Source organism: Suricata suricatta, chromosome 17, assembly GCF_006229205.1.
Source record: "Suricata suricatta isolate VVHF042 chromosome 17, meerkat_22Aug2017_6uvM2_HiC, whole genome shotgun sequence".
Classification (NCBI taxonomy): domain Eukaryota; kingdom Metazoa; phylum Chordata; class Mammalia; order Carnivora; family Herpestidae; genus Suricata; species Suricata suricatta.
The window spans coordinates 36,520,894-36,543,295 of NC_043716.1; the positions used below are offsets into that span (position 1 = coordinate 36,520,894).

The 22,402-nt window shown below is 47.1% G+C and overlaps 2 protein-coding genes across 5 annotated transcripts in view; one reads left to right on the plus strand and one right to left on the minus strand.

The window, feature by feature from the left end:
* The first annotated feature begins 1,535 nt into the window (after window positions 1-1,535).
* LOC115282108 (transcription factor CP2-like protein 1) lies at window positions 1,536-10,447 on the plus strand. 2 transcript variants are annotated; one of them, XM_029927939.1, is made up of 15 exons: window positions 1,536-1,646; window positions 2,325-2,476; window positions 2,605-2,678; window positions 3,432-3,537; window positions 3,646-3,752; window positions 5,805-5,957; window positions 6,172-6,282; window positions 6,743-6,840; window positions 7,012-7,066; window positions 7,344-7,437; window positions 7,831-7,921; window positions 8,366-8,448; window positions 9,154-9,299; window positions 9,409-9,460; window positions 10,023-10,447. In XM_029927939.1, exons 1-15 carry the CDS (start codon window positions 1,564-1,566, stop codon window positions 10,058-10,060), a joined length of 1,443 nt encoding a protein of 480 aa, XP_029783799.1. In that variant the 5' UTR covers window positions 1,536-1,563; the 3' UTR covers window positions 10,061-10,447. The 2 variants fall into 2 exon arrangements, with proteins under 2 accessions (XP_029783799.1, XP_029783800.1); XM_029927940.1 differs by lacking the exons at window positions 9,409-9,460; window positions 10,023-10,447 and having other exon boundaries at window positions 9,114-9,189.
* A 2,079-nt stretch (window positions 10,448-12,526) lies between these two features.
* Window positions 12,527-22,402, minus strand: part of FBXL20 (F-box and leucine rich repeat protein 20) — a 95,555-nt gene continuing 85,679 nt past the window's right edge. For 2 of the 3 annotated variants that reach the window (XM_029927169.1, XM_029927170.1), the window contains exons 14-15: window positions 21,427-21,639; window positions 12,527-13,265 (exon numbers count right to left, since the gene is read on the minus strand). In XM_029927169.1, the coding sequence (XP_029783029.1) occupies window positions 12,993-13,265; window positions 21,427-21,639 (486 nt within the window). In that variant the 3' untranslated portion in view covers window positions 12,527-12,992. Of the gene's footprint in view, window positions 13,266-18,682; window positions 19,659-21,426; window positions 21,640-22,402 lie in introns of those variants that run through there. The other variant, XM_029927171.1, reaches the window with a different exon arrangement.

The following is a 22,402-nucleotide window of genomic DNA, read 5'->3' on the forward strand; positions in this document are numbered from 1 at the left end:
GAAGCAGGGAGTAGCCAAGAGAGCTGGGGAAAGGCAGCCTGGGGGGGGCGGGTAGGGCAAGGATAGAGGCAGCTTTGGAGGTGGAGGCTGAGTGGTAGGGAATTGGGCCCTGGGATTGGAGTCCCGCTCCCCTTACCAGCTCCTTCCCTTCCTATAACAAGCCTCCACCCACCTGCTCATGGCCTCTGCCCTCCCCTCACCATCACCCCCACACCCTGATCTGCTCAGGCCAGGGCCAGGCCCTGCTGGGTCCCCTCCTACTCCCCTTCCCCTGGCCTTCCTGGAACCCTGCTCTGTCCAACCTTGAAGGGTTTCGTGGGGGCCTCTGGCCTTGAACCCAACTTTGGGCAATGGATGGGTTCTCAGAGTCTTGGGGATCTTGTCATGGGGATCTTGGGAACTCAGGCTTTTTTGGTTCCTACTGGCAGGAATGTTCCCACCCCCTTTTCTCTCCACTTCCATTTTTGTCTGGCTTCATGGGAGGAGAAAGCACATATGGAGGCGCCCTGACTGATGTTGGAGGGGGTCCTCTTTGGTTTTCTCTCTGTCAGGTAGGCCCTCCAGAATCACAAAACCTGGATAGCTAGGGTCACATGAGGTCAGGCCACATCTTTAGAGTGCTGTCTGTCTCTGCTTTGCAAAGCTGTCGTGTGTATATACCAAACACAGCAGGGGGGGGGCGGCAGGGGCCTGTGTATAGTGTCAACAGGGACCAAGTGTGGGGAAGGAAGCTGTCCCCCAGGCAGACCTTATTTGTCCATAAACAGTCCACCCCATTCCCCCCTTCCCAGGCAGAGGAGGGGCAAAGCCATGAGCTTGACTGGGACTCCTTTCCTTCTACTGCCCTGGGAGGGGGGCACTCCCAGGCACACCCCCTGCCTCCCCACATGTGGGCTCTCCCTCCTAGCACCACCCAAGTTGTTTCCACAGCAAGCAGGACTATGTTCTGTAAACTGCAGTCCCCTAGCCAGGCAGCCCCCAGCACTACACGTGTGTGTGTGTGTGTGTGTGTGTGTGTGTGTGTGTGTGTGAGAGAGAGAGGCAGGGAGAGTAGGGTAGAAGGGGGAGGTCAGTGGGAATAAAGGCCCTTTGTAGGTTCACGCGATGCTGTATATCGCTTCTCCTGTCCCCTCCAGTGGCCAGGCTCCTCTCACAGGGTCGTGTGAGGGGTCCAGGCCCATGAGTCTCCAGGACTCTACATGTTTTATGGATCTGGGACCAATCTTGAAGCCTGCGGGTGCCCCTCATTGCCCCCGAGCCTCCTGGGCAACAGTGGGGAGTGGATGTCCATCCCTGAGATGCTGTTTGGCTGCACCACCATCTATCCTTTGAGTTAATGATCTGCGGGGAGCCCTGGGCACACCGTTTCTTGATTCCCCCCACCTTGGGCTGCCTGAAAGGTCCTATGTTTCCTAGAGCACTTGGTGTTCAGCCAATAAGAGGCTGCCGGCCTTGCCCCACCCTTTTGTGGGTTTGTTTGTGAGTATAAAGGTGGACAGTCTGGTGAGTCCCGCCCAGCCCGGTGCTGAGGTCTCTCAGTCACACAGCTGTTCCCTTTCCAAGATGCTATTTTGGCACAACCAGCCAGAGCACCTGTGGCCCAGTCCTGGGGAACTGTACCCCGGGCCTCCAAGTGGCTTGCTCAGGTAAGGGCCTGAACCCCTCCCCCCAGCTTCCAAGGAAGGCCCTGGTCTGAGCTGCTGTGGACAGGTAGGGCCATCTGTGTCAAGCCAAGGGGGATGGGCTTCCTGCTCTTGGGCTCCTTTGGGGGTGTAGATGTGGATCCTGGGACCTCTGGTGTTGAGTGAGTCTTGTGACATCTCAAAACACCCTGGCCACCCAGCCTCTCAGGGCACTTTTGTTGGGCATTTGCTTGGTATCAGACAAGTCTTGAGATTGCAAACAAGTTAGTGATGGCAGATTTTTTTTTTATAACGTTAGAATGCGAGCAGGGGAAGAGCAGAGAGAGAGAGAGGAAGAGAGAGGGGGAATCCCAAGCAGGCTCTGCCAGCACAAAGCCAGACCCAGGTCTTAACCCCATGAGCTTCGAGATCACGACCTGAGCAGAAATCAAGAGTTGGTTGCCTAACCGACTGAGCCACCCAGGTGCCTCAATGGCAGGTTTTTGTAGATGTTTGGTAGTATCTGAAATGGGCACCTTAAGGGAGATTTCCCAGAAGCCAGATGAGTTGAACGGGGGATTCTGGGGTGCTTGCTACCGAGACCTTTGGCTCCCGGGAGGATGTAGCAGGAGAGTCGAGGCCCCATGGCGGAGGGGGTGGGCAGGGCAGGAGCCAGCTGCGGGGCTCTCCTCTCCCTGGCAGGGAGTCCCTGCCCTTGTCCTACCTGAAGCAGGAAGAGCTGCACAACATCCCCAGCTCGGAGCCTCCCGGCCCCGCCTTCCAGTATGTGCTCTGCGCAGCCACCTCACCGGCAGTGAAGCAGCAGGAGGAGACCCTCACCTACCTGAACCAGGGTACGCCGGGCCTGGGGAAGGACAGGGCTCCGCGGGGGCAGCAAGCTCTGGAGGCTGGACCAGTGCGATGGCAGGTGCCATCTCTGCCCCGCAGAGTGGGGCTCACACATCCCCTTGATCTCCCCCAGGCCAGTCCTACGAGGTGCGGATGCTCTACAACCCCAAGCCTGGTGACGCTACCCAGTGGGCCCGGCTGCTGAAGGTAGTGCGTTGCCCTCCACAACTGGCAAGGGCTGGCATGACTGTCCACCTGGGCAAGGAGCCAAGGTCATCACTGTGATGTCACTGTTAGGCAGAGCCCTGTCAAGTCCACCTTTTAATTTTACCTTCACAACAGCACGTTGAGGGGGCAGGAATTGTCGAGGAAAGAGGCAAAGAGAGGTTAAATATTTTCTCAAGGACACAAAGTAGCAGATCCGGGATTTAGAAATACATTTACATAGCATTATTCACATGCATGAGTGCTTCTCTCCAAAAAAAAAAAAAAAAGTATATATTTAGCCTCCATTCATTGCCAGAAACTGTTCTAGGAGCTAGAGATTCAACAGTAAAGAGACAGATGTAGTTCCCTTCCTCAGGGGGCTTGCATTCTACTGAGACATGCATGTAAGTACACAAATTATATGCAATTACAAATTCATTTACCAATTGCAAATTGAAAAGTGCCGCAAGAAAAGAAACAGAGGGACAAAGAGTGGGAAGGGAGTAACTCACCCATTTTACAGATAAGGAAACTGAGGCTTGGGGTCTCTAGGTTACTTCGCGGTTTCACAGCTTGAGAGTGGCAGGTGGGTATCTGGACACAGACCTGGTGATCTCAGTGCTTATGACCCATGAGGCTGGGAAGCAAGGTCCGGGGGAGGGTGGGATGGGTGGCCTACCCCTGCTGTGGGAACTGGTCCCCAAATGCCCAGGCACACTCTGACTTGTGAGCTGTGCCTTCCTGTGCTCACAGAGTGTGGTGCGTGTGGTTTTCCACGACCGGCGCCTGCAGTACACGGAGCAGCAGCAGCTGGAGGGGTGGAGGTGGAGCCGGCCCGGGGACCGCATCCTGGACATCGGTGAATGGGGATAGACAGGGGACATTTCAGGGCTGCTTTCTGGCTTGGAAGGCCTGGTGGGCGGGGACGGCTGAGGCTTGCTCCTTGTCTGCCACCCTGTGCCTGCAGATGTGCCACTGTCTGTGGGGGTGATAGAACCCCAAGTGCTGCCCTCACAGCTCAACACGGTGGAATTTCACTGGGACCCGACCCAGAGGACCTCCCTCTTCCTGCAGGTGAGTCTGATGGGGGTGGTCAGATGGGAGTGGCAGCAGCCTCGGTGGAAAGGGAAGGTGAGTCTGGGTGGGGGTGCGGGAACACTAAGAATAGACCACTTCCAGAAAGCACCTGGAGGATAAAGTATGGCTGAATGTGTTTTGACTCTCAGCACAGGGAAAGACTTGTTAAACCTTAAAACAATGGAAGAAGCTACGGAACTCAGGATAGAATTTAGACTCATAAAAAATAATGACCTGCTGGAGCGCCTGGGTGGCTCAGTTGGTTAAGCGTCGGCTTCTGCTCAGGTCATGATCTCACGGTTCATGGGTTTGAGCCCCACTTCGAGCTCTGTGCTGACAGCTCAGATCCTGGAGCCTGCTTCAGATTCTGTGTCTCCCTCTTTCTCTGACCCTCCCCTGCTCACACTGTCTCTCTCTATCTCTCAGAAATAAATAAAAAAAACATTAAAGAATTTAATTAAAAAAAAGTAATGACCTGCAATACATAGGGAATGTTAAAAGGAGATGTGAAGTGGGAAACATAGTTGCCATAAATTGCATATAATATGTTATATCCTCAATATATAAAAAGTTCTTATATATCAATAAGAAAAAATAGATGAAAGTTCAGTAGAAAAATAAGCAAAGGGTACAAGCAGACAATTTATACAAGGATACATAGTGCCAAAAAATGTAGACAGTTTAACCTCAGAAAATGCTAATTACGGACTCCTGGGTGGGTCAGTTGGTTAAGCATCTGACTGTTGATTTCAGCTCAGGTCATGATCTTACAGTTTGTGGGTTGGAGCCCTGTGTTGGGCTATCAGCACAGAGCCTGCTTGGGATTCTGTCTCTCCATCTCTCTCTGCCCCTCTCCCACTCACCTGTGTGCTCTCTTTTTCTCAAAATAAACTTAAAAAATAAATTTATATAAAAAGACAATGCTAATTAAAATGTTTATATCTATATGACTGGCAAAGACTTAATTAGTGCACTCATTGTATGGGTAGGGTGGCACTTGGGCAAAATTAAGTTTAAGTTTTATGTTTCTACTCTTTTACCCAGTTGTTCTACTTCAAAAATTTATCCTATAGTGGTCTTCAATTAGTACACAAAGCTATATTGATCAGCTCTTTCTAGGACCACTCTTTCTCATATTACAAGACTTTAATTGCCCATTGGAAGATAATTGATTTTTTTGGAAGCGGATTGATTTTTACATAAGTTTTAGTTCAGGCTTACAATGGAAATTATGTAGCCAGTAAAATAATCTCTAATAACAAGAGAAACTGCTTTCTTAGAAGGAAAGAGAATGTAGAAGACAAACTTCTATTTAAAGTTTGAATTCCATTTTATAAAAATAAAAACATGTATGTGTATACACAAGTTAGTTTTCTTTTTTCCTTTTTCTCACCCAGAGAAGAGAGATGAAGAAACAATTCTTGCACTTTAACAGTCTGTCTCTGAGAGGTGGCATGGGGGGATGCCTGTATCTTTCTTTACTCTGCTGCGGTGTTCTCTACATTTTCATGAATAGATTCCTTTTACAATCCAACAATACTGTCAAAAGTCACCTGTACGGCACTTCTTTGAGTACCTGCTATGGTCTAAGCACCTGGACTGGGAAGTCAGGCAGATGTGGCACGATTTCACTTCCACCACTTCTTCACGTGACCTTCCTCAGGTCACATGACCTCTGGGAGCCTTCCTTTCCCCACCTATAAAGTTAGAGCCTTTAACTGTTCTTCTAAGGATTGTGGGAGGGCTATAGTGGGCAGTGGGGGTGAGCAGAGGAGAAGACCCCGCTTGCCCTTGGAGTCCTGGTCTCAGGCAGAACACAGAGGCTGCAGGCTGCGTGGGGTGCAAGCCAGGAAGGCTTCCTGGAGTAGGCTGTTAGAGTTAGCAAATAAAATACAGGACACTTAGTTAAATTTCAATTTCAGATAAATAAAGAACTTTTTTAGTAGAAGCGGCTGACAGGTGACAGGCAGGTAACAGGTGTCAGGTGGGCTTTCTTGAATTGGGTGGGACCTCTAATCACCCTGCTTTCTCTCTGCTTCTTCGCCTCAGGTTCACTGCATCAGCACGGAGTTCACTCCTCGGAAGAAAGGTGGAGAGAAAGGTGTCCCCTTCCGCCTCCAGATTGACACTTTCAAGCCCAGTGACAAGGAACTGCCGCCTGAGCACCTGCACTCAGCTGGCTGCCTCATCAAGGTGTTCAAGGTACCGACAGGTTCCTGCCCCCTCCCTCTCAGGACTGTCACCGGCCTGGCAGGCTGTGTGGGTGCCAGTCCTGCTTTGCTGCGTCCCCACAGCCTGCAGTTCCTTCGCAGGACAGAGGGATGGGGCTTGATCTCTTTCTCAGAGCCCCATCCGCCGCGGGAAGTGGGCGGGTGAAGGGGGCGGTGTTCTGCGCTTCCTGATCACTCTCCTGTAGCCCAAAGGAGCTGACCGGAAACTGAGAACAGACCGGGAGAAGATCGAGAAACAGCCGCTGCACGAGAGAGACAAGTATCATGCTGCCAGTGAGACCACGGTCTTCCTGGAGGTGTGTGCTGTGGCGGTGGGGGCCGGAACGCGGATTTGGAAGAAGGATCCTCATTCTACACAGGGGGAAATTGAGGCCTGAGGGCTGTGGCTGCTCCAGGATCATCCCGTCCCCCAGTGATTCCACCTGTTTCCTGCAAGGACACGCTGCACCTTCTGTTGTTCAAGACCCGGGCGCTTAACTTCTTCCAGGCTGCCTCACTTCTGCCCCCTCTGCCCGGGGCACTTCCCCCACTCGCTGCTCCGGGAAGCCTTCCCCAGCTCCCCTCGCTAGACCGGCAGGCTAGTTTACGCTCTTCCTCTGAGTGGAATTTGGTCTACTCCTCAGGGACTCCTAAGGCCGGGCCGAGTCTGGCCCCAGGCAGGCCCCTTGTCAGCTCTCAATCGGCGGGAGGTGAGGGAGCAGCCACCAGTGCCCCCAGGATGTTCCGGGCTGAACCTTGCTGCTGGTTTGCCCACAGTGTTCACCGTGGCCGGATCCCAGCGCAGGGCCCCACCCGCCTCTCAGCCCTTTTGCCCTGACCTCTCCCCACTCCTGCAAGCTGCTGTTCCCGGAGAGGTGAGGCGGGATGGGCACCTCTCAGCCCTTTGGGGTGAGCGTGCAGAGAAGGGCTCCTCAGCCCGGGCTCAGCTCTGTGCCCCTTGGGTAACACCAGCAAGCTCTGCACACCAGGGAAGGGTGGGTGGGGCTGGAGGCCTGCTGCACTGCTGTCTCTCTGCTCCCCCGCAGGCTCTGCTCCTCCTCACCGTTCGCCTTGGACACCCTGGGGGGCAGCCCCGCTGAGGTGCGTCTTCGCTTTCCAGTCCCCCAACCTCTATCTCAAACCCTTCTCAGGGCTTTATCGCACTCTCCAGAATAGGGTGGTTCTGCCCCCTGGTGGACAGAGGTTGTATAGCCAAAGATGGCAAAACTTTCCTGATAGGACTGGGCACTTGCCACCCACAGGACGAGCCTACGCTCTCAGACTTGGGGCCCCCAAGGGCAAGGACTGTTTCTTCTACTCCTTGCTATCAAGTCCATGGGTCCATGGGGATACCTGGACGGCCCTCTTTATGCCTCAGGATCTGAACCCTGGAGCCTCCATCCTAGAGACACAGCAGTGGCTGCACCGGCACCGGTTCTCCTGCTACTGCCGGATGCTGGCCAATTTCACTGGTGAGGCTGGCGTCTGGCAGGGGCCGTACCTGTGGGGGACTGAGGGCAGGACACTCAGGCAGGAAGCCTGCCTATGGTCTAGGCTTGCTGTGTGTTCAGCTAACTTTTAGTTAGTACTAAGAGTTGCCTGGCACTATGCCTGCTAGGCTCTCTCCTCGTGTATCTCTTCTCATATAATTTATATACTACCCATGAGGAGAGGGCTCAGAGAGGTTAAATAACTTGCCCAAAGACACACAGCTAACAAGCACATGGCAGAACTGGGATGTGAATCCAGGTTTGACCCCCATGTCTGGACATACGAGGGCTACTTGTAGACTAATGTTGGACTGTGTCCCTTGCCACCCTTGATCCTGGGATTCTTCCCTTAATCTGCCCTGTCTGACTCTGCAGGCACCGATCTTCTGAAGCTTACCCGCCGGGACCTTATCCAGATATGCGGGGCTGCCGACGGGATCCGCCTTTTCAATGCTCTTAGAGCCAGGTGCTGGGCGCTGCCAACCAGGGTCTCTTTCCCTCTGTAGTGGCATTTACCAAGTTCCGCTTGTGGTTGTGTCTCATGGAACGTTCAAGCTGGAAGGTACCTTAAAGACCACTTAGTCCCATAGCCTCTTTTTACAGAGGCAGAAACTCTGGCCCAAGGACTGTGACCTACCTACCTGAGGTCAGAGAGCAAGACCGACAGGGATGGGCTAAAAAGTTAGGCTCCTGGGACCTCCTATTTCTGTAGCCATCCCATCACTCAATTTCTGAGGACAGAGATGGATTTTTCTCATCTTCTCTCCTCTCAGGATCCAGTATTCATTAAATGCCTAAGAAATGATTGGTGACCTCCCTCCCTGGACACCTGGGAGGAGGCGGGGTCCCTCCTGGGGAGCGGGCTGTTACTTTAGGTATGAAGTGCTGATATGTAGTTTTCCTGGTCCAGGCCCATCCGTCACCGGCTGACTTTGTATGTGGCTCAGGAAGCCTCTAGGCAAGAGAACGAGGTTCCTAAGAACCCTGACTCAGGTGAGGTTCTGGCCTCTCTCCAGAAGGCAAGACATTCAGGTGTGGCTACATGAAATCTCTTCTGGCCTGGGGAGAGGGTGATGCTTCATCATTCTTGGGACCCAAGATGCCCTCCTTGGCATTCTTGTCTTCCATGACCAGATTAGTCCTCTCCTTCCATGATGTCTCTTGGGTTTATTTCTCCATGTTCTAATCCCCAACCCCATCTGATTTTGTCCTTGTCAGTATGGGGGATTAGAACATTATAATCTTGTTATTGTATCTGGGTTTCATTCATATGTAGGTGTCCCTCCCTGTCAAAAACATCTTTTAATGTTACTTATTTTTGAGAGAGCGAGAGACACAGAGTGCCAGAGGGGTAGGGGCAGAGAGGGAGACACAGAATCTGAAGCAGGCTCCAGGCTCTGAGCTCTCAGCAGAGCCGGACTTGGGGCTCAAACCCATGCACCCTGAGATCATGACCTGAGCCAAAGTTGGATGCTCAACCGACTGAGCCACCCAGGTGCCCCTCTCCTCCTTTTTAAATTGAAGTCTCCCCCTCAGCCTGAGGCTCTCCCAAAGCTGAGGAATAAGTGGACTTATAAGCCTTTTTCTTTCCTTTATGCCTTCTTGCCCCCACCCCCTGATAAGGCTGTGACTTTGCCCTCTCCTTCCTCCTACCTCAGACCCCAACTGATCCCTGCCCTGTGCTGCCCACACCCCCAGGCTTTTATCAAGAGATCTCTCTAGATGAACTCAGCGTTGTAGAGCTAAAGGGGAAACTGGCTGAGCTCTTGGCCCTCCCAGCCAATCAGATCCACCGCCTCTTCCACCAGGGCCCTGGGGGCATCCTCATTCTCCTCAGTGACCAGGTAAAGTAGCTGTGGTTTCCGGCCAGGCCCCGTTTCCCTGTCCCTGCCCTGGCTTATTCGGTTTGCCTCTAAGAGCAGAATTGTCTTAGTGACCCCTTCTCCCTTGCAGGTGGTTCAAAATCTTGAAGATGAATCATACTTTGTGGCTGTGGTGAAAAAAGGTAGGAGTTTTAGAGAGAATGTGTCTGACAGGCTCTAGAAAGGGTAAGATTGGGCTTATACTGTCTCCTAAATTAGGTTAAAAGATTCCCTGAAGGTCTGTGTATGCTGGGGGTGGGGTAGGGTGTGTACTGTGTCCCAATCAACTGGTAAACATCTGAAGGCCACCATTGTTTATGTCCAAGGGACAGATTCTAGTAGCTCCAAGACAGCGGTTTACTGCTCAGGAAAAAAATGGGACTGGATAAATGTATTTTCACGAGGGAAAAAAATGTCTGAGTTTCCATGTCAGGGAATTTATTAAAGGGTAAGGCAAGGCCCCTCCCTCTTCTGCCCCACCCACACAATCCTCTAGGGCACAAGATGCTTGCTGGACATCACCTGGTTATTCAGATGCCTGCCCTCTACTCCTCCTCCACTGCAGAGGGAGGGAGGCTTGCTAAAGAACTGGATTCCAGCTGGGGTAGGAGGAACACGTGCGTGTGACAGAGGTGCTGCAGGCTGCTTGGTTTCGGAGAAGTGGCGGTTGGCTGGCCTCATCTGAAGTGCCCTTTTCGCTTTCAGTGCAGGATCCAGATGGCTACTGCCTGGTTCTGACCTAGGCCCAGGGACATCCCGCTGCAAGAGTTGGAGGCCGATGCAGGCCTGGTTCTCTGGAGCTCCGTGTTCACCAGAGGTCTTGTTCAAATCCTCAGCCGCCTCGCCAGGCTCCAGCTGAAGCGCCGTGGCCTAGCCCTAGGAGGCGAGCAGCCCCCAGGCTCATAGCTCTTCTGCTGGGCCGCAGTGGTTGGAACCTGGGCAAGGGCTCCCAAGCGCAGCTCAGCGGGCCAGGCCTGTGAGGCACAGAACTTGCCCGTATGCATAAGGCGCTTTTGCCCCAGGCAGAGCTGCCTGAACACACGGTGCATTGATTCCATGTTTATTTAAAATTGTGCTCACCGTTTCCTTTTCTTAACATTAAAAGCTAATTTAAGAATATATATCTTTAATGTGTTGTTCAGTTTTCTTGGTGTTTTGGTCCTCGGGGAAATGTCCTCTCCTTAAAGTAGAGAGTAGGGCAAGGGATGGAGTTGGAGACAGAGAATCAATCAATCTGTCTGGACTTTGTTTTCTTCCAAAAACTGATCACTAAAGCCTCTAAAAGACCATTCAACTATCAAATCACTATACTTATTTAAAATGTCTAAATACTTAAAAACTCTAGAGATTTGTGAAATACTATATTCTTTAACAGTGAGGCTATGGGGCTTTATCCTTAGTTTTCTTTTAAAAACGTAGTTGGATTTAATCTTAATCTTTTAATTTTTGGGTTTTAAGAAATCTTTCCCTTTCCTATGCATATTTTTCAAAATTAAAATTTTAATTTTGCCATTTTACCTTTAGATCTAACATTGGCCTGAAACTTTGTGTATCTTTTCCCATGTAGAAAACCAATTTTAAATAAAATCAAATAAAACCAAATTTAAGAAAAGTGATAATGGGGCTCCTAGGTGACTCAGTCAGTTAAGTAGCCGACTCTTGATTTTGGCTCAGGTCATGATCTCATGGTTCGTGGGTTTGGGCCTTGTGTCAGGCTCCGTGCTGACAGCATGGAGCCTGCTTGGGATCCTCTCTCTCTCTGCCCCTCCCTTGCTCCTGCTCTCTCTCAAAATAAATAAAAATTTAAAAAAGTTATAATGTGGGGGTGTGGGGTGGGCTGGCTCAGTCAGTAGAGGATGTTAACTCTTGATCTCCGAGTTGTAAATTCAAACCCTACAATGGGTTGTACCAATTACTTCAGAAAATAAAATCTTAAATAATGGGCCGTATATTATTCTTACTTTTTTTCATTCCCTTCCCTCAGGATATTATTAAAAATCTCGAACACTGTCTGGGGCACCTGGGTGGCTCAGTTTGGTTAAGTGGCCGACTTTGGCTCAGGTCATGATGATCTCACTGTTGGTGGGTTCAAACCCTGCGTCTGTCTCTTCGCTGACAGCTCAGAGCCTGAGCCTGCTCCGGATTCTGTGTCTCCCTCTCTCTCTGCCCCTCACCTGCTCATGCTTTCTTTCTCAAAAATAAATAAGCATTAAAAAGAAAATCTAAAACACTAAGAGAAAACCCATATGCAGAGACTGGAAGACAGGCCAAAGTGCCCTCTTAAAAATATCTGCTAATTCCTTATTGATCTTTTACCCCAGGTATCACTGATCATGTGGGGCTTAGAATGCCACGCAGCTCCCCAAAGGTGTCTCATGGCCAGGTAGATACCTTGAGATTAAAATTCAGATTGCTGGTTTGGCTCCATTGCTTGTCTCCACCAGGACAGGGATCTCTTTGTAATAACATTGTTTTGGTTTTTTTTTTTAATTTTATTTTTGACAGAGAAAGAGTGAGTGGGGGAGGTGCAGACAGAAGGGCGGGAACAAGATCCAAAGCGTGCTCTGTGCTCACAGCAGAGTCAAACCCACAAAGTGTGAGATCCTGACCTGCGCGAAGCTGGACGTTCAACCGACTAGATACTGAAGATGTTGACATGAAGGGAATAAAAGCAGGTTAACAAGTATTTACAGTGTGCCATTATTAGCTCTTTAATCTTCACTCTATAAAGTAGGTGCTGTTATCCCCACTTTACGAATGAAGAACAGAGACAGAAGGGTCAACTGGCAGAGGTCATTCGGGTGAAAGTTGGGTAACAGGACTTGGAGCATGTGTGTTCAAGCATGGTACTACCTCCCATCATTCTGTCCTTGTCAAGGGAAGGGCAGTGCTCTGCGCAGATAGGGGACCTTCGTTTCTAGAAACTCATTTATATTACATCATCTGTTTTTCTTTTTTTTATGTCTTCTGTTTTTCTTAGAGACAAGTGGAGTTCAGGGTATTAAATAAAGGCTATTAGAAAGGTATTACGTCTATTAAATAATTAATAAAGGGTACTGAAGAATATTAAAAATATACATGTATATATATAAAAGGATGCCAAAAAGATGCCCCTTCATTCAGCCTCAGGAGCCTTTGTCCTTCTAGGGTTTAAGAAGTTAAGAATTGCAGCTCCAAGTCAGGCTATTTCCGCAGCAAAATGAAAAGTCTTCACAGCTTATTTCCTTTAATTACATCATAAAACAAAATTAGAACATACAGGAAACAATAATAGTTACATAACAATTTACTTTATATATTTATATATAAAAAACATTTTTCTTTTAGTCCAAAGATTTTAAAGCAAAAGGAATCCTCTACTGCCACCTCGGATTTTATTTTAAATAACCCTCCCTCCCCCCATCCTCGAGCGCCAAACGTATTGGGTGGAAACAGTCACGTGGACAGCCAATGGAAGCTGGTGTGAAGTCACCAAGCGGGGGACTGCGGCAGCCGCACTGGCACTGGGGCGGGCGGCCCGGAGGGACCAGCAGCAGCTCCCGCACACGGAAGCGCTCCAGGGCAGGCCGAACGGCGGCCTGAGGCTTAGGCCACAGCAATGTTTGGGATCAGACCCTGCTAGTCAGCCATCCTCTGCCTTTTGTCCCCTCAGGGAGAGCGGGGTCAGAGGGGGGGTTATAGTGCAGGGATGGAACAGCCTGGTTTGAAGGAAAAAATTTCTCCGGCAGCACCATTTCCCCACCCATCTCTGTCCTCAGGCAGAGTCTGACAGGCAGGAGTAGTCCTCACAGCTCTCTGAGCTCTGCACAGGTCCGTGCTCTCAGGGTCACCGGGAGGTGGGCAAGGGTGAGGAGAGCAGCTGGGAAACGCCTGAGGCAGGTTACCTGGAAACAATTCCCGGCAGGAAAAAGGAGGCGGCCAGGGTGGGAGGCAGCTGAAGGCTGAGTCCTGAAACACGGAGAAAGGCAAAATGCAGAAGGCCTTTCTCCGCCTCCAGTAACCCCTGGGACTGGGCAGTCACGGATCTCCGGGGCCAGCTCCAAGAGCTGCAGCATGGTGAGAAAACACACTCGTAGCTTCTGCTGAGCCCCAGCCCACACACCTTGTGCATGTTAGAGGTTAGCATGTAGTTAGGGGGTAAGGTGAGGAAGGGAGTAAGAGAAGAAGTCTCAGGCTCACCTCTTCCTGCACTTACTAGAAATTAACAGTCATCAGAGAAGCACAGGTAAGAAATTCTTCTTAAGGGAAGGAAAAAACATGTAAACCCAGAAGAGTAGCAGCAAAGGTTTCACTTATTACATATCTATTATATAGCACTAGGAAAGAAAATCATTCAAGTCTTTGGGGGTGGGGGTGGGGACAGGCAAAGTAATGAATCAAACCATGCCAGTTAGAGACTCCTTTTCAAGTTTGGATTTTCTAAGACTTTCGGTTGTGGTTTGCTAGTGCCAGGAGAAAAAGAAAAACAGAACAATGACGTCAGGGCTGCCAAGGGTTAGGCTACGGTAGGAAACGTGTGAGCAGCAGTGTGATGCAGATTTGAATTAGTAGAAGTAAGTAGTAAGCAACAGTGACAACTGAAACTGAATAGGGCCAAGTTTTCTTCTTCCACTTAATAACAAACACGTTGCTTCAAAGATTTGTCTGGGTACCTGTGTGTGTGTGTGTGTGTGTGTGTGTGTGTGTACACACCTCTCTCCTCCCATCTCTTCTCTTCTTGGGGTGGGGATTCTCAATTACTGGCTCCCCACTCTTGCCCTGGTAAAAACCACGTCCAGAAGCACTGGAGGTCCTTTCGGTGGTGCCAGTCCCCATCTGGAGGGCTCTGGTTAGGCGTGTGGAAAACAGAAGCCCTCCTTGCCAGTAAGAAGGGCATGGAGTTCATCAAATGGAGAGTAGAGTAAATCTACTCACAGGTGTGAGGCAGGATGAATGCTTGTCCCTGAAGCAAAGTGCCCCAGTTCCGGACTGGATTCTCTCCTTTACTTTGAATCTGATCTACCATTTTCCCACCCCAATTCTTCAAAACAAGACACTTTTTGAAAGACACAGAAAACAGAAAGAGTCAACTAATAGTTTTGGTTGTTCATGGTTTTTTTTCCCTAAAAGGGCACTGAAACACCTTGGTTGAGAAAGCACATAGATCAACATTTTTGAAACAAACTCCCCCAAGGGCTTATTCAAAAAACACATAAGGCAGAGATGGAAGAAGCACATTATGGAATTTCTCTTAATATCACACATGTGAACTTGACATTTTTTTTTCCTGCTGAAAATTAAGTGTAACTCTGTTGGCCTCCAAATATTCACTCAGACTCAGGTGAGAGGTTCTTACTGACTTTCCTAAGGGTCAAAGCCTTCAGAGATGCAGAGCTGATGTCCTAAGAATAAAAATGGACGAACAGGGGAGCTGCAGAAGCCCTTCATGCAGAAAACTCAGTTGCCTCAACGGTAGGTAGCTCCTGGCAGGTAGAGTTTGTCTAAAGGGAGAGGGCAAGCTTGGAGCAGCATGTTCTTTGCTGGAGAATCGGATGCTAAATTAGGGCACCTGAATATAGCAAATACAGCCAAATCTTATTCTGCATTAATTATACCCTACTGATGAGGCCTTATATAGTTTTCTGTATCTTCCAATATTACAATTAGAATTTGTGATAGAAATAAAGGTGACGGGAGGCTGAGACTCCGTATTTCCCCTCACCCTCCTATTGCTTTCAGGTTCTTTGGTCCAAGATCACTGTACGGGGGAGGGTTGCCTCCAGGCCTCCCACCACACATCCTCTCCCTCTTCTCAAACAAGACTCTGCTAATTCACACTGCCGGGGTCTGAGGTGGTTAAAGATCCCAGAACTGGTGGGCAGACAGGAAGGCAATCTCTTAAAAAAAAAAAATGTTCTGGAAGCTCAAAGCTTACCACTGAAAGAATCTGTCAGCCAGGAAGCACAATAGGGCTAGAAACCTAATCTTAACCCATGCACACAAGGAGAGAAAGGCAGACAGACCCATTTCCTTTAAACCCGTCCTCTCTCACTGGTAGCGACTGTCATTAAGTCTGTAACTTTCAGCACAACAAACATTAAGTGGCTGAGGGTCAACCATGATCCACAAGCGTTCCACTTCTCCGGAATCACAGTCACCCAAGGATATGCTGCCCACAGAGGCAGGCATGAAGCCTCCTCTTCTTCCAATGCTACTCATACTCCCCTGTAATTTCAGACCTGGACAAGTTCCATCGTACACCTTGGTTACCCCCCACCCCAATGGCATTAGTGGGGGATCAAACTGGTAACAACGCATTTTACAAGACAATAAGGAGAAATAAAAGAACTTGACTGCTGTAGCATTATAGCTGTATTGAATGGTTCAAATGGTTTGGAAAACCCCAATTAAAGCATCATAAAGATTTTTGCCAGTTTTCCCTCTAAAATATGCAATATAAGAAATACATAGAATTTCTGACTTACAGGTCCACTAAATCAGCATAATGGATGGGGAAATTTACAAAAACCATTTAAGAAATACTTTTACGTCCACTAAAGATTAGCAGAATAGGAGAAAAGATCTTTTACATAGAGCACAATGTGCTTTCATATTCCAAACACTGGAAGAAAAAAAAAAAAAGGATGAAGCCAGATCTCCTTATTCCTCATATCCAACAGCTTGATTTCAAATTTGGTGAGCAAATGTCCGAGAAATCCTAGTGAAAAATGGCCTGAGCCACACAATAGTCACTGAATTCAAGGCTGCCCAGGAGACTTTGCCTAGATCACGACAAGGACCCAAAGAGGAAGTTAGACTGGAGACAACTTAAGAATAAATCAGCAGCATCACTGGGAATGAGATGGAAGCTTTAAATAGAAGGTAAGGATGGGTATAGGAAGAAAATGGGAGAAGTCAAAGAAAAAAAAAAAAGGCTGGAATCACCTTGATGGAGCCAATGTAGAGGCTATCAAAGATCCTGATGCAGCAAATAATGCTGGAAAAAATAAAGGGAAAAGGCTGCTTAAAAAAGAGATGATCTAGGTGTTTAACAATGTTCTCCACACAGACACAGCAATAATTCCACCTGGCTATCTGCGGGTTTATGCAATAGTTTTGAGGGTACCTTCTGACTTACCCCAAATCTCTCCACTCTGTATTTTTTCATCATAGAAGACATAAAGTTCAGGGACTTGGGAGTCAGATAAATGGACCAAAAAGCTTTTCCTAGGGAGAGTTTTTCCTATACCTCTGAAGCCTTACTAACTTTTCAAAAGTGTCCCTGATATTGAGACAGGAAGCACTATGTTCAGATGGCAGGACCCTTTCCACTTGACCAAAACTTACCATGTTCCAGATTCTCAAAGTCATGGTATATTTCATCAGCTGGAGTGGGTTGCAGATTGTCATGAAAAACAGATTTCCTTCCAACCTTGACGGCCCTGAAGTTTTCCTGAGGAAGGAACAAGGCCTGACCACATACAAGGCAGTGCTGCACACTCCTTATTTCTCTCACTTGACTGGTGTTGGCCCAGATGGGTAGGGATCGCCCAAGCAAGTCTACAAGGACTTGCACGTGGGTACATTTTTTGGGTTGAGAAATGGCATTTCTAAGCTCTTCATGTCCTGGCGAATAGGGTGTTTTAAACTTATGTACTTTTTAAGTAAAGAAGTACCTTAATAGCCTCAACTAGTAGGCAATTGAAATCCATACTCACTAATCAATCAGTATTTTATGGTCAATTTGTTCAGGTAATACTAAAAAAAACTTAATATGTTAGAGCAGATGGCCTCTAAATATTTATCTTTTTAGTCTTGTTTTGAATGAGTGACCTGGAGATTTGAATATTATTAACCACATCTGGAAGTATGTGCTCATGTGTGTATATCTGTATGGTGGAGTATAACCAGGACAATGAGTCTCATTTTAAAAAGTATATTCCTATGTCTATACTCAAAAAAAAAATTTAAGTATACTCCTCATATGATATGAAAAGAAGATAAAGGGAAGTGGAAATGAAAAAGAAATCTGAACCTTTAAAACGGCGTAACAAAACTGGTTTTAAATAAGTTTAACATGCAGGGATGCCTGGATGACTCAATCGGTTAAGTGTCTGACTCCTGATTTTGGCTCAGGTCATGATCTCATGATTCATGAGACTGACCCCGGAGTTGGGCTCTGTGCTGACAGCACAGAACCTGCTTGGGATTCTCTCTGCCCCTCTCTGGCTCTCTCTTTCAAAATAAATAAATAAACATTTAAAATATTTTTAAAAAATAAAATAAACTTGACATGCAAAATAATGGTAGATCATACAGATTTCTAGGACCCTTTCATCTAATTGTTTTTGGAGAAAAAAGTTCTCCTTTACTCTTACATATGCTGGTAGAGCCAGCACCTGCAGCATTATAACAAGCCTTTTAACAGTCTGGGTCATACAGAAGATGATCTAAGATCATGGCAGACTGCACGATAATGTCCTAAAAAACCAAGAAAAAAAAAAGTCCTATTAAAAATCACACAAGATGTTCAACCTTGGGGTTTAGAAATCTACTTCTTATACTTGAGACACTCATCTTACTTCCCTCATCCTTTATGATTTTTGTGGGAGAAGGAAGGAAGAAGGAAGGAAGCCTCTTCTTTGACTGAGTCATGGGCACTGAACACCTGCCTTTAGCTCTGGTGACCATGGCGGGCCGAGACACTGAACCCCCTACTTCCTCTCTCTGTTTTCTTTCTTCTGCCCCAAAGCCTTCACCTGTTTAACCCCGTATTTCATTCACAAGAAGTCTGGAACACAGGAAGTCTGGAGAGAGATGGCTGACAGGTTTTGAAGTGGTTCTGGTCCTTTGAGGCGCCAACATTTGAGACATACCACCAACACTGACACGGAGTTGACCAGCTATTCTAGGGTCATTCTTGTCTCCCTGATAGGCTGGAATAGGGGGGAAAACAAGAGAGAAACTGACCAGCTATACTGCACAGCAACAGTAGCAGCATTCCTACTAACGCAAAACAACCTCAGAGACACAAATCAGGGTGGTACTGCTCATCCCTAGATTTCGGTGAACATATGACTTATCTGAGCTTGGGTGGGGGGCCTTCAGGCTCAGTTTTGGGATTTGCCATTCCATTCTTTACTAATAATGCATTTCTCTCTCCTTATTAAGTTAGTGGAGTTTGATGGAAGGAAAAATGTGCAGGGAAAATACTGGGTATATCATGCGTATTATTATATATCACAAGGTATAACAGAAACCAAAAGGCAAAGTTTGTTTTCGTCAAAATAATTTTAGCTCAATTTCTTCTCATAACATTTCTTATTTTTGTTATAGTTTCCCTTCAGGCTGGCAAAGATTCAGGCAGGGTCCCCTAATGGTAAAAGTTAGAATTAAAAAAATATTTATTGATAATGTCTCTTTTAAAAATGTTTGGTAACCCCAACTAATCATCCAAAATGCACACTGTAAACACAACAGCAAAAGAGTAACAACTGAGTGTGAGTAAGCAGAATATGGACAGGTGACAGACTGAGCAAGAGTGCAGGAGGGAGCAACAAAGAACGAAAGACAGGTGCACAAGTGTGCTACAGAGAGTGACAATTTGAGCGAGTGAGTAATCACATTTGGACCACAGCGATTTCATTGCAACCATTTAGGAAACCTCTGGGCCAAATACTTAAACACAGGAGGAGGAATGGATGAGCCTTCTTTGTGAGCATGCTCAGCATGTAGGCATGGGAACAAGGAAGCACAGAAGCTCTGTAGTCATCTCACAATGGATGGCTATCATTCATAAGATGCAAAGAAATTTTCTTTCTGGTCCCTGGATATAACATGTATTGTTTTTCTATGCTTTCCTTGACCCTGGAGGACTGCAGTTGCTGTTCCAAAATCACCAAGAAACCCCTTAACAAAACGAAGAAACTGCAGCAGCAGTAACACTGGGTTTGCTGGAATGCCCCCTTCCCTCTACCTTGCTTCTGATTTTCTTCTTGGCATGTCCAACAGGAATGGTTAAGCTTTACCAATCCACTTGATAAAGCCGGCATGGGCTTCAGTCCCCTGGTCACAGAACTAGAGTGGATGGGGGTGAGGATGGGTGTGCATGTTATGTGTGCCTTAGGGATCTGGACGCTGCCCTCACTTTGTAACCCTTGCCCAGAACACTGGGGTTGCTTCCACTGGAGACTCCATTGTAACTCTAGAAGTGTCATTAAATACTCAGTTCACCAAGGTTGACCACCTCCATTGTCATAGGATGATGCAGCATCTGCAGAATCGCTGTCTGCTGCCCCCTACTGATGGGGGTGGAGTGACAGGTGCGAAGTAGGCGTGGACTTTAATATTGGGCAAATGGGTCTGAAACAAGACAGAAACATTACTAAGAGAGAGGGCTTAATCAGAAAGAGCAATGTTGCTTTTCAGAAAAAACATGGAGTGGCTGAGTGAACATGAAAGCAAGGTAGAGGCTGAGTACCAGTCAGGATGTTGAGAGGCCTGGGTTCTGCTTTGCAGTATTCCACGTTATCCTAAATGACTAAATAGCTCACATAACCTTGGTAACTGCTTCCGTAATAATAAAACTGGAAAAAAACTTCATACTAATCTCTTAGCCTGTGCCAAAGGGATTCCTATTTGGATTACCAAAGTTGAAAGAAACTACATAAGCTTAAACTAATTTCTGGGGCACCTGGGTGGCTCAGTTAAGCATCCGACTTTGGCTCAGGTCATGATCTTGCAGTCTGTGAGCTCGAGACTTGTGTCAGGCTCTATGCTGGCAGCTTGGAGCCTAGAGTCTGCTTCTGATTCTGTGTCTCCCTGTCTCTCTGCCCCTCCCTTACTCACACTCCGTCTCTCTTTCTCTCTAAAAATTAAACATTAAAAAACTTTTTTTAATAATTTTTCCAAGTCATTGTTGATGAGGTTTCTTCTGATATTTTTTAAAAACCTCAACTATCCTCTTTCAACAACACACTTTCAGGTTCTACTACATAAAGTTTCTGAATTGCTACCATGTTCAAGGCATGTGTTAGTCAACATAAGAGGGGTACAAAGATGTCAACATGGAGATCCTGCTCCTAAGGAACTTAAGAGTCTAGACATAAATAGCTAAATTAAAGCCCAAATGTGCTAAGTGATGATTTGAAGAACAGATTAAAAAAAGCCTTGAGAACTCAGAGGTGGCAGAGATTCTAAATCGCTAGGCAGACCTAGGAGGCCTACCGTAAGGAGGCCACAGCAGAGGCTCTGGTTGGTCTGTGGCTCTCCTCTTTTGGTGCAGAAGGAACATGGCTGCCAAGGCCTCCCCCTGCAGTTATGCTCACAGTCCTCTAGGTCTGAAGGGAGAGGAGGAACTGGGGCCAACTGGAGCTCAAGATAAGATCTGGTCTCCTTTATGCACTCAGATGCCGTATGGCCAACGTGGATGTTTTTAGACACTGGCTGTAAGGGCCTAACTAAGCACGGTGTCTTTCCCATAGCAGGTGTGAAGCAGATGTTCCAATAAATGTCTGTTGAGCTGAATAATCTAACATATCGATTCATCCAGACTTTTATAACCTCTTTGCTGGCAACCTGTTTTCCAGTCATTTAACTATGCATGGGTCTCTTTATTATGGAGGATGGGCCTAAAAGAAGAGGTAAAAAAAAAAAAAAAAAACAACCTGCTCTTAAATCCATTGGTTGTCTTACTAAATAAGAACCCCAGCAGAAGGGTTTGATGTGAAAGAAAAATACAAATTGAATTCTTAAATCCCATTTAACTGAATATTTTCTTTATGTTATTCATTTCTTTCCTGACTCTGGCAAGTGTTTTTGACTCTGTGCATGTTATTAAGCCCTGGACATTATTGGAGAGACTTGCTGGGAGAAGACCTACATGTTTCCCTTCAGTGGATATTTTCCTACTAAATTTCCAACTAGAACAACAGGTAAAAACTATCTATCCTTGGGTTTGCTTTGAATTTTCTCCTCTTTTTGCTAAATATCCAAGTAAATATAAAAATCACAGAAATATAAATCTAAAACAAAAACAGAAAAGGAAATGAAGAAGGAAAAAAAAAAACCGAATGGAAGAAGGAAAGGGTGTCAAGAGCACCAGAGCTGGAGGGTGTGCAGCCATCTTTACCCTGAGTCTCTTGATCCCAGCCCGTGTGATTTGCTGGCAGTCATAGAGTTCTATCCGCTCAAGGCTGTGACAGCTCTTCAAGTGCTCCAGGGAAGCATCTGTGATTAGTGGGCAGTTGTCCAGTTCAATCACCTCCAGTTGGTCATGGGCGCAGGCCCCGTTCCCCAGGTGACGAATTCCATCGTCTGTGATCAGCTCACAGTGAGACAGACTCTGCAGCCAAATAGAGCAAGGAAGGTCACTGAAACATCTCATGGCGTCTTCTAACCATTGGAGGGTGCACAGTCGGAAAGGAAACCTTCTAGGTTGGATTTTGATGTATACGGAACCATCACTAGATCCATGGGGTAAAACGAGAGCAAGCTGGGTCTGCTGGGGTTCTGCTTTTCCTAATCAATACCTGACATTTCTCTGTGTGATTCTAAATCTACTGTGTGATGCATGCAACGACAATGAAATAGTTCATAAACAAAATAACATACGCACCCCATAAACAAATGAACACTTTTCTACAGGGACAAAGGGGGCTCAAGCTTTTTTTGAATAAAATTTTCTGGAATTTTGACTAAATGCTGAATACTTGATATAGGGGAATGCCTAAACAGCTGATTAACTAAAGATGATTCTTACACCTGTCAGGTGTCGTCATCTCTTAAGTCTCTTTATCAATTTTCCTTAAATCCCTGGTTCCTCCATATGAAACTCAGAACCCCTTATCCCAATTTTGGATGGTGATATGCCACCATATATACACCAAAAAAAAAAAAAAAAAAAAAAAAGAGCCTAGACACAAACTAGTCAAACAGAATGCTTTTCCACAGTATCACTGGAAGCAATACCTCAGAACACCCCTAATAAAGCCTTGACTGACAGGACCTATTAGTCTCAAGTGAAGCAAATTGAATTTGGGGCCATCCTATCCAAAATTTAACCATTATTTAGGCTGAAGTATAATTCACATGAGAGGGAGAACTCA

Bases quoted from the DNA above. Each gene is read 5' to 3' on its own strand.
- LOC115282108 (XM_029927939.1), top strand. From the start codon at position 1,564: ATGCTATTTTGGCACAACCAGCCAGAGCACCTGTGGCCCAGTCCTGGG. The intron at 1,647-2,324 runs GTAAGGGCCTGA...TCTCCCTGGCAG, and splicing joins CCTCCAAGTGGCTTGCTCAG to GGAGTCCCTGCCCTTGTCCT. The intron at 7,922-8,365 runs GTGCTGGGCGCT...TTCCTGGTCCAG, and splicing joins TTCAATGCTCTTAGAGCCAG to GCCCATCCGTCACCGGCTGA.